The sequence below is a fragment of the Camelina sativa genome, chromosome 16 (genome assembly GCF_030686135.1).
Source record: "Camelina sativa cultivar CO46 ecotype springtype chromosome 16, ASM3068613v1".
NCBI classification, from domain to species: domain Eukaryota; kingdom Viridiplantae; phylum Streptophyta; class Magnoliopsida; order Brassicales; family Brassicaceae; genus Camelina; species Camelina sativa.
In genome coordinates this window covers 16519095-16531295 of record NC_141895.1, presented here as the reverse complement: position 1 = coordinate 16531295, position 12201 = coordinate 16519095, and the positions used below count along the sequence as shown (strand labels likewise).

At 31.9% G+C, this 12201-nt stretch overlaps 1 protein-coding gene across 1 annotated transcript in view; it reads left to right on the top strand.

The window, feature by feature from the left end:
• Positions 1-1315, top strand: part of LOC147925610 (uncharacterized) — a 95671-nt gene extending 94356 nt beyond the window's left edge. The window contains exons 7-9 of the mRNA XM_087492693.1: positions 88-285; positions 477-529; positions 757-1315. Coding sequence (XP_087348819.1) covers positions 88-285; positions 477-529; positions 757-1315 — 810 coding nt within the window. The remainder of the gene's footprint in view (positions 1-87; positions 286-476; positions 530-756) is intronic.
• The last annotated feature ends 10886 nt before the right edge of the window (positions 1316-12201 follow it).

Sequence of the window (12201 nt, the reverse complement as noted above, 5' to 3'; positions counted from 1 at the left end):
AAACTATACTAATGGTTATATATACTTGTATAGATAATTTAGTTTTAGTGAATAAATATTAATTTTGAAATATCCTTTACTTGATAGGTTCGGACTGTTAGGTTTCGGTATGGCGAAATCCTTAGATACTGGATTCTCAGCCAAGACCAGCTAATGGTCGAGAGATTGCTACATCCCAATCTAATGGTTAATCATTTAATAAACCCAGTTACTAAGGAGTGGCATATGCCAATCCTGGAAGAGTTTATGAACCCGGAGGATATACAGATTATTCAATCTATGGAGGTCAGTAAAGTCTTTAAACCCGATAGATTGATCTCGCACTATACTAAGTCAGGAAAATATTCGGTCAAATCGGGTTATCGGCTCGCACGTGAATTAATTAAAGAGGTTGAATATGGGCCGACGTGTACGGCCCTTAGGGCACATGCATGGAAACTTGAGATTCCCACAAAGGTCCAACATTTTTCTGGCAGGTTGCCTCCGGTTCCCTCCTTGTGATGGAACGTCTTGCTCAGCGGGGTGTTCGGTGTGATACTTTATGCAAACGCTGTGGTTCGGAGGTGGAGACCATAAATCATGCACTTTTTGAGTGCTCTCATTCGCGGCAGATCTGGGATTTATTCCGGATGACATATGTTCCGGGGACTTTCCTTATGGCTTGATCTAGATTTCCTATTCTGGCGAGCGCCATTCCAGTCGAACGTTTCGGATATAAGCCTTCGCTTATCATGGCTTGTCTGGTCAATTTGGAAGGACAGGGAATAAAAAAAATTTCCAAGGACTTACGACAAAGCCTATTGACGTTATCAATCAGGCAGCCAATGATAGAGTGTTATGGGAAGAGGCCAAGTCCTCTTATTCAGACTCCATAGAGCTTTTGCCTGTGGAGGTTCGGGTTCCTTCTCCTCGGTGTCAGGTCGATGGATCTTGGAAGGCATCTGATCCTTTAGTGGGTCTGGGCTGGTGGTTTTGTAACAGTGAGGATATCAATCTGCTATTAGGAGCACGGAGTCTGCGACGTAGTCCTTCCCCCCTACATTCGGAGGTACAGGCGTTGATATGGGCGATGGAATCCCTTCTGCCGGCAGGTGTTGATTGTCAAAGTTTCGAGACGGATTGTGAAAAATTAGTAGCGATGGTGCAATCTCCTGATGAATGGCCCGCCTTCTCTAACATGTTGGACGAATTCTGCTTACTTCGATCCTCCTTTCCGGTCTTCATGCTTTCACGGATCCCGCGGTCGTCAAATGTCCGGGCCGACTGTCCTTTGCTCGTTCTTCGCGATCTTTATCTTTTGAAACTTCATTTGTAAACTTTTTTCCCTGCAGTTTGGGCAACCAACCTTGAGATTATTTTCTAATTTAATGTTTGGTTGACAAAAAAAAAAAAAAAAAAGTATGGATACTTGTTAAAAAACATATAATTAGCAATAGTTAATATATTAGCCCTAATATGAAATCAAAAAGTGAGATTAGAGAAATTAAATTAACTTTCGTTAAAATATTTTAAAAATGAAAAAAAAAATTATCTAAACTATTATATTAAAAATTGCTAAAATATTTATGAAAATAATTTTTTATATTGATGGTTCCTAGTTTTTAAATTTGACAATAATGTTGTTCTTAACGTCATAAGCTCATAACTACAAAAGTTTAGACACGAAACATCAAACATATACTATATGTAGTTATTTAATGCATTAGTATCATTAATTCAATATGGCAGGCAATATAGTACAATTTGTACAAACTAATTATTATTATTTAACACAGAAAAAAAAGTTTAATCACTTTTAGGGGTTATTGGTTTGAGATTTGAATTGGGTTTTTAAAGATTTTAATGTTATGTAGAATCTGTTGTTATTAGATCAAGATTTTGTTAAACTCTGTTAAAGTTTAGTGTTATTAGATAGTGATTTGTAAAAAGTCATTTAAAATTTTAACAATATGGTTATTAGATTCAGACTTTTATAAAGTCATTAAAAGTTTTGTGTTATTCAATTAAAACAAAAGAATCTAGAATTGTTAATGAGTTCAATTAATATGTTATTGGTTCATAATTTTAGACACTTTCTTTACAAAATAAAGGCATGAAAAGTATCATAAAAATATAGGGATTGTTTGGAGGATTTTAGAAAACTAATCAACAAAACTCTCTAGCAATTTTTAACAATCTTTCATTTATTCACTTTTAATTAATTTGTTGAACTCTTCAAAAAATTTCATAAATCTCAAACCAATACCACTTCTGCTGTGTAGGACAATGTTTTTCGTAGCTGATCCAAAATTGACACGTGGAATTTTGTCTCTCTAACATTATGTACATAGATCATCTTAGATGGTTTACCAAAAAAAAAGAAGAAGATGATCATAGATGTGGGGATACTTTTGCCACCTAACAAAAGAAGCAAAAACTGAATATATGAGTTTTGTTCCTTTTGGAGTGTCCTTGTCGTCTTACGGATCAGATGGATTATTTTCTGATGGTTAACAATGAAAAGACTCTTCAAGAGAGGAACAGTCATCTAACTAAAACCTTAGCATTCTCAAAACTTTATCCAAAACCATTTCGATGTGGACGTTTCAGGGCTCTCATCAAACTCCACTTATCATTCCCTTCTTTTGCCTTAATTAAAGTTAATGATCTAGTGTTTTATTAGTGGCGCGCGAGTACGTAGTTTAACTAGGAGAGGAGATTGGACGTACGAATCTAATTAATCTAAGAGACATTCCTAATAATAATCTAATTTTCGTTAGACACAATAAAAAAAAAAAAAGAATTTCAATAACATCGTTAGTTACCGTTTAATACCATTAGTTACTAAATTTTCTTTGATTCTATATTAAAAAATTCTTTCATTCATGAATACAATTTTCGTTGTTTCATCTAAAACTTGTCTTATATTTGTTTTTTTATATAAAACTTCTATATAATGAAAATTGATAGGATCCAATCAAGAGCTCATAAATACACTAGACAAGAAATGTCTTTGGTTAAGGGGCTACAACACCATATAAAATATATATGTATCAAAGATTTAAAATAATCTACCCAAAACCACTAACAATAATATTATTACATATGTTATTCTCATCCTTTCTACCCTTATCCAGTTATCCTAGTTGATATGCAGCTTACTTTGGTTAGTAGTGAGAATAATAACCAAATATTCTTGGTGAAGTTCTCTTTATCAAATATTTATATATATATATATTTGTTTATTAAATTAATCATAATTATAGTATAATTAGAAAAGCAATACGTACAAATTAGGTTAGCAACCTAATTTTTATACAAAACAATACATACATACTCTACCGAGCCTGTAGATGCAAAGAACTCATTCTATATCCGTATATAATGTTGCTTACTCAAAATGCAAGATGAACTGATTAAAGTCTTGTTCCTTTGGCAGATGCATCTAAATTATCCACATATTTTATGTGAATGATTGGAATGTCAAATAATCAAACGAACAAGACTTAAAATATTAATTTGGACGATGCATTTGGATGTAAATATGTTTTTTTGTTAGTATATATTAAATTAATTCAAACGAGCCAATTGGATGGAAATGTAATTAAACAAACATATTTTATATGGCAACTTTTTAAAAAAGTGTATTAAACGAACACATAATGTTTTTTTTTTGTAAATGTAGTTTAGATAAAGAAATACATCTAAATAATTTTATTTATTTATCTAAACTACATTTACCAAAAAAAAGCATCATTTGTTTTTGGTAAAATTCTAAACTTGCGTATTCACAAAGTCATATATTTGTAAGAAAAACAAACAAACAAAAACATAAAACCAGTTATGAATTAGTGTATGGCTCGACAGATTTAGGCTTTAGCACAGATAATGGTGAGATCACACTCTTTCCCGTCAGAGTATGTATACATCCCAGGTTTTGGTGTTTCCCATGGCTAATGTGGTATATCTGGAAAGCCAAGAATGCACAGGCTTATGAGAACATTGTTGAGTGACCAGAAGAGATTGTTTTGGTTGCGGAAGGTGAGGCATTGTCGTGGCAACATGCTCAGGTGGATGGGGATTGTATGGATTTGATCTGTACCCCCTCTCGCTACCGAGTCTCGGCAAAGGGTGGCTGCCATCATTCTCCCTCCGTTATTAACGGGTTATCACTGCTTTGTTGATGGATCTTGGAAAGCGGATGATCCGTTTGCCGGTGCAGGCTGGGTTTATACCTCCTTTCAAGACACGTCGCCGACCAGAGGAGCCACAAATTTCCGACAAAGTTTCTCTCCCTTACATGCTGAAATAGAAGTTTTCATTTGGGCGATGCGGTGCATGATTGGACATGACTTCAGAGATGTGGCATTCTTTACAAATTTTTCAGACTTGGTGAAGATGGTGTCTTTTTCCTTCGGACTGGTCAGCGTTCTCGGCGTACCTCGACGACATCAGGATAGACAAGGAAGAGTTCTCAACCTTCTCGTTATCTTTTATTTCTAGAAAACGCAATGTAAGTACGAATTCTTTTACAACGCCAAGCGCGTATTTCCCCGCACCATGTTTTATATGTAAACTTTTTTCCACATAGTTGACTCGTCTAACTAATCTTTTGTTGACAAAAAAAGATAACCGATTTGAGAGAGTGTACGAGGAATATATATCAGATAGTGATAAACACTCAAAGCACTTCAATTAGTGAAGTTAATGAGTTGCAATAGATTGAAGAAATGAAGTAGCAAACACGGTGGACTTGCCGTTTAGAGATATGATCAAAATTCATATAAACAAACATAAGTTATACGTAGATGTATTTCTAAAAGAAGTTGTGATATAAAATATTTTTTTGTACATAGACTTTATATTGGGTTTGCTTTATAAATATCTTGAGCCCAAACACAATAACGATTTAAAATTTTAGAAGACAATAAGCCTTCTAAAATATGGTAAAGATCTGTTTTAATCCGAGAGGCCAAGAGCATTTGGGAAATGGGTCTACATAAGTCCATTGACATAAAAATCTTTTAGCTGCATTTTGTGCAGAGCCCCTCTTTTCAGTTGCTGATATGTACCGCAAACCGCAATTGTCAAAATTGGTTTTGGTTTTGTTGGTAAATACATTTCAAAATCTTTGTTAAATTCCCAGTCTGTTTTATGAGGAGACACATGAATTACATGGCTTATGGTCCTTATGGTTCGAACTAACTCGCTAGAATTCTTAGGATACTCCTCGGATATATATTTTTTTGTTTCTTGCAGTATTGTTTTCCCTTGGAAGTTAGAGGCATGACCTTTATCTCCTTTGGCCCCGGGATAGCTGTTAAATAAAATAAGAATCACATCCAAAACGGCTCGAACTAGGAAGGACGTTCTCTTCTGTTTTTGATTTTTTAATAAGTTCCGTTCTAATAATTTAGTAACCTAAACAACATGTGGGCCGTGTAGGTTATATAAACTTATATAAGATAGATTTGGATCCGTCCAAGAATTGGTTCAGAAAATTATACATAAAGTTTTGGATTCATTAGAACTATATAAAAAAAAAAACTCTTTATCTTCACATCCTCGGATAATACAAATACCTAACAAGGAACATGGCCTTGGTGACTTGTATATATGTTTCGTAGTCGAAAGGGAACATTGTATGAACAATGCGATACCCTACTTCTCCCAATTCTTTTTTACATATGAAGCCCATCTTCTCTATACACACAAAATCTCGTCTCTTCGCACGTATAATTTAGCAGTCACATAAATGATTTTACCTTATTTATTGTAAAGGTCCTACGTACAAAACCAGGAAGCCCCGATCAAATGAATCTTTAACTATTACATGGTCACTCAGTTGACATTTCCGACACTATAGGCTTTGATATTCACTATTGTGTTACTTACAATTCAAAGTGGTTGATTGTTACGTCTACATTGAAATATTGTTGAAAAAAGAGTTATTAAATTAGAAATTTGGCTGGACAAACCATTTAATTTTTTCCCTCGCCTTTAAAAAGAAGGGCTATTTGTAAAACACTACCTACAAAGGTCGGTGAGAAATATATTTCGTAAAAAAAAAAACATTCTGAAGGAAATATCTACAAGTACCATACACGAGTTCATGTTTACGTTAAATACTAAAAAATATGGGCAAAGTATTTGTATTATTGAAAAAGTGGCCTTTTAGCTTAAAATATGTCCTAGACAACTAAAACGAGTCTTAAAAGTTAAAAGTAATACAAATCATAAATATACTAGTTAAAACCATATTTATTTAGTTCTCTATACTATCTTTAAGACTTGCTTTTTTTTTTTTGGACAAACTCTTTAAGACTTGCTTTAGTTAGAATGTTATTATTTTAATTCAATATTTTAACATTATAATTGAAATTTCAAACAAGATAAAGTTGGTCAAAATTTGGTTCGAATAAGTGGTTGATCATAAAGTTTGGCCACTTTTAATCCTCATAAATTAATTTAATTACAAAATTTTCGATGAGTTTTTAACCAAATGATTTGTATTTTGAAAATAGGCAGCTTTCTTGTAGTGTAATGATTTGTATTAGTGTTATAGTGAGAATGCTTTGGAGATCCATCTATCTGTTCAATGAGTTTAAGTATTACTGATTACTGAAATGCAATTGTTTCACAAAATATTCAAAACAATATATCATAATAAGATTTGGTTTGGATACTTCTAAATTATTTATAGCCATATATGTGCCCATAAAATTAGATTTTATTTATAATTTCTTCAGCTATTATAAATGCCACATGGACATAGGTGATGAAAACAAGACATTGTGGTATGAGCTAATTGACAAACATTAAAAGACATGGTAGAAAGCACTTCTCTGACTTGTCTCCGACTAGTTAATTAAATACAAAGCCATGTATAAATAAACAATACTGTTGGATTTTATTTAATTCCATTTTTTTTATAATAGAATTTTTTGAATTTTATATATATTTTATTTTTGTGAGATTTCGAATTTTATATATTTCTGTGTGGGTTAATTTTGTAATAGCAATCTGAACCGAAAAAAAATCAAGATCATTTTTATTAAAAAAACTACCACAATAGCACAACGTTTCAGCCTTTCAGGTTTTCTCAAAGCTGTAATTATACTTTTGTCTAATAAAGACGGATATTTTGTATTCTTTTTTTCCATTTCTTGCTAGTTTAGGAAAATTACTTTGTAATCAGAGTGCTACTAAAGACATTTCTTCTTGTAGTTAATTAAGTGAATATATTATATATATATATATATATATTAATTTTTTGAAATGGACAAAATTGCGTCTAGTGACACAAGCTTAATTTATACGTCTAAATCATTATTTCCTTCCCTTATTGTGTTGCTATTGCAAAGAAATCAGATTACCAGCCATGCTTGAACGCAAAACATACAACTTGACAAATATCATTTCATATGATACGCTAACCACGGTTATATGTAGGATTTGTACGTAGATAGAGGAGGGAAGCCACCGTTGCATATAGACCATGCATTGAGACAAATGATCGTGATTACTCGATATCTAAATGGTATCTCTCTTCGCACAATTGAACTCAACTCGTTGATTGGCCTGTAGATTCTAAGTCTCTCACCACCTTTGAGGAAAATCATCACTAATTAAACGTTGTCACTTATATATGGACTGGCGGCAACAACAAATGACACAAATCGATCTCCGTACACATGGAACTGCCAATCGTCATATGATAGAGCCATCAAGAATGGTCTCTTTGAAAGCTAGCTCAACGAGATCTTTAATATCATTAATTTGCATTTGGTTTTTGACTATCAATTAGACCTTTTTCTTTTGTTTTTTGTTTTTTTGTTTTCTGTTTTTGGGCAAGTCAACTAGATCTTTATGAGTTGAATTTCATAACATTTGTTTGTATATATAGCCACACACATGCTCTTTTTCTTTTGCAAAGTTATTTTTAAACGAAACTTACATACAACCAATGAACCCAAAAAAGAGAGAGTATTCAAAAGTCAAGAACAATATACACACATCATAACTGAAAAATGTAGCTATAAGACGACGACTTAACATGCATGATCTATAACTTTGCTTCGAATCATGAGACTATTTTGAATTCAAGTACATATATAGTAAACTCGATCACCATTTTTCATGGGAAAAAGTGAATATCACAAAACGAAGATGGAACTATAATCTATTTTTTTCATTGTTCGGATCCGTAAGAATAAGTGACGTTGCTACCTCTCAAGGATTCTTGCACATGAAGTTTGAATCCTCCTCTCTCCAAAAGATTGAAAATAAAATCCAAACGACAAATTTAAAAAATATATATATATCTATTAATAGAGTATACAGCGCTTTGTAAATCTAGTATGCACTATCGATATATAGTTCAACCTATTGAATTATACAAATCTTTTTAGGAAAGTAGCCAAGTAGGCAATATCTCGAAATCGAATCTTGATAATCGGGAAAAGACTAGTTCAGCATGTTTAGATCTCTAACCCGGCATGACAATAGATCATAAGATCTATAGTTTATTTGGTTAGTAAAAAAACCCGGTAGATAGAAAAATAATGAGACTAAAAGACAGCATAGGCAACTATGGCTCTCGTCTCGATTACTAACAAAATTTGTAAATCTTATTAAAATCCTAAGCACAACAAATAAAAAGACGGAAAACAAAGATATCAAGTTCCAAAGCGACTTCAAAGAAGCCTTAAAAGAAGTCGAGGTAGGATAAAATTAAGTCTGGTATGTGGCCTAAGATCATAGGGTTTGGTATTATCCCTCCCAAATTTTATTTAAGTTTCAACTATAATATAGTATATACATTAATTTGTATACAATACTATGTATTTGTAGAAGTTGGAATTTGTATTACATATGATATTATCCCAAGACATACGGCCTATAATTAAGTTTACAATCATGAATGTTTATCGCCACAATAATTGATACATCAATTACAAAAATGACAAACGAAATGTTTTTTTCTTTATTATCATTTGGGACCCAAGAAACTGAATATAACGAATCAAATCTTATGCCCACTAACCAATCAAATCTTCTTCAAATACTATCATGATTTTTTTTTATCTAAACCAATCAATCAAATCCAACAATTTTTATTGGTTTGGCTTTTATTTTCTATGTTCTAGGCAAAAACAGATGCATAACATTTGGTTGTACCGAACGTACCTATACTCTGACAACGTTCTTGAACTCTTCTAAACAGATGCATAACATTGGCTGATGGATCCAAATCCGGTATCCCCAATGGCCAATGTGAGAACATTTAATTATGAGGATTACCAAACATACCACAAAATATAACAACAAAAAAATTATTATTTTTTTTCAGCATATTTATGAAGGTGTTTAGCAAACTGAAAAGAACTTCGTAATCGACTTCATAAACCACATTTTGGGAAATAACAAAAATATGGTAATTTTTAGAATGGCAATAGAATTTTTTTATTATTATTATTGTAATCAAGATCTTTGGGTTCATAATTCTTCTCGATTTGGGCAGAGACCTAATTAGATTATTCATCCCTCGAACTATAGTTCTTTTGTTAATTAGATAAATATATTTTTTCAGTGCTTTACATGCATGAATGCCTCACGTTTTCATGGAATAATAATAAGCTTTGAAATAAATTAATATTAATAAATCGTTTTTAGCATATCCACGTACGTACAGATAGCCATCGGCCTACATTAACTAAACATGTATATTTATAGAAGTGTGAGTGTGTGTGAGTGTTCGAGGATGCATGGGCATGTGTGTTCGTCCTCGGCACGTATATACTACGTACATTTCATGCGTCGGTTCAATGTATGAGGTCGGAGGTTCCAAGAAACTATCAATTAAATTACTCTGATGTGTTAACGTGCTTAAATTAACTTATACGGTTATACCAATAAACCATTTCTTATCATTCACTTTGGAAATAAATATCCATTAAATCTATTTCGTTTTACAACGAATGTTGTTTTTTTTTTTTTTTTTTTTTTGTTTAAAAGACAACGAATGTTGTTTTGAAGTACATATTGTTTTCTAATATAAAAAGTGTTGTCCATTAAAAATAATTAGAAAAAGTCATTTTTATGGAAATTTATAATTGACATTAGAAATGAAACGACACAATTTATAAGATAGAAAAAAAATATATCAAATAACAAAACGATAACCAGCTAATCCTTTTTACAATAAAGTAGATATTATATCTTAGGGCCCCTTGCTCTTTTGGAATCCTATCTTTGGATTATCTTTGGCGATTTCAATTAGAACTTTTTAAAACAGTTGTAAATCATTTCTAGAATTTTCCGTCCATACCATCCAAATTAAATCCTCCAACCTTTACTCAACACATGATTATTATCATGGCAATCATTCTAGAGCATCTGATAGAACTGAAAGTCAATCTATAAGAATTGTTATAATTTGGATATGACCAACGACCAACGTGACACTTAGGTGATCCCAAACTCCTCAGGCATGGAATCAACGTTGAAAAAAGGCTCCTAAGGTGTGGCTTGTTCTGGTATCGAAGGGATACCATCCAATCGTGAATATACTTTTTAGTGACCCAAACCAGATGTGATGCATATACATGCATGTATGTTATGCTATGTACGTAAGATACTGATTGTCTTCTTTTCAAATTTATTTAAATGAAAAACTAAAGTTAGTAAAAAAAGAACTAAAGTTAGTGATGGGTACTTTTTTCAACATTAGAGATACTCATACGATACGGTCATTGACTATATTGCGTAGGTTAACAATACTTGTTTATATGGTACAAAAATGACCACCTAATTTCTACGTTTTTTATATATATTATACATTAAAAGGTTTTCTTTTGTGACCATGGAATGCTTGAGTTTGCGGCACATGTGTTCTTTAATTCAAGAATCATTAAATAAAAAAAAAAATTCAAATACTTTTTGCAAGCAGTCTTCTCCGACTGTCAGAACTAGAACTCGGGACTTTGTACAACATCCCTTCAGAGTTCAGAGGCTTCCTGCTAAACCCTAAATATAATTATCGCCAAAACCAATTACGGAAAAAGAGAGATATTGCTAAAAGTGTCTATACATATATACCCCTATGTAAAACATAGTACTCTCTATATTCCAAATCCAAATTTCCAAATTATAGGATATATTTTAACTTTTTAACTTTTTCTTTTTCTTGTTTAATTCTATTAGATGTTCTCATACTGTTTTGCATAACTAATGTTTATTTAATAATATGTTATAGCCATTATTTATGGTTGAATAGATAGGTTATTACAATACGATGGCCGGTTGGATAAGATCCTATAGCCTTAAAAAAACAAAAGAAATTAAAAAAATATATTGTATTTTTTAACACACTGATTTTACATTTACCTGATCCACCACACTATTTTACTGAACGATTATGATATGTTACTAATTTCAAAACGTATTCTTTGTCTACAAAAAAATAATTATTGAATTTGTAGTAAAATCATGCAAGAATTTCGACAATTAAAGAGTTTGAATAAATACTATTAATGATCATGATATTTTCCATCCTTAAAAGTTAAAAACATCTTATATACTGTTCTTTTTTGACACCAGCTGAAATCATGATTACGTCAGTTTTTTCATTTTTATTCGATATTTTCGGCCCACACATGAGAAATCACAAGTTACAACTTTAGTTTTGCTAAAAAATCTAAACATATGCAAAATACGTAGAGTTTTGTATGTGTTTGCTTGGTTTCTTACAAAAGAGGTTGACAATGTTGGGTTTGTGTCGTACTCATTGTCTTGATGCCAGTTGTCTAATGGAAAAATAACAAAAGTAAAAAATAAAGAATGAGGAAAAGGACAAGAAAATAGAGAGGCAACCAGTAAGAAACTAATAATTGCGGAAAATAAAAACAAAAAATTTAAGAAAAAAAGAGAAACTTAATAAATTGCAGAAGAAAAGAAGTAATAATTAAGAAAATACTGAAAGTAACCCATGTGGTTTTCTGCACACGTGCGACTCTCTCCCTCCTCTTATTTTTTTTCTTCTTAATGAAGTTAAAATTAGCTTTAAAGAGTATACACAGTATATAACTAATGACTCACTATCTATATACTCGTACATTGCCAACACATTATTTCTAAGACTTGAATTCTGATTAGATAGTAACAAATCACTATTTAACTTTTGCACAAATTTATAATCATCATTTTAATTAAATTAAATAC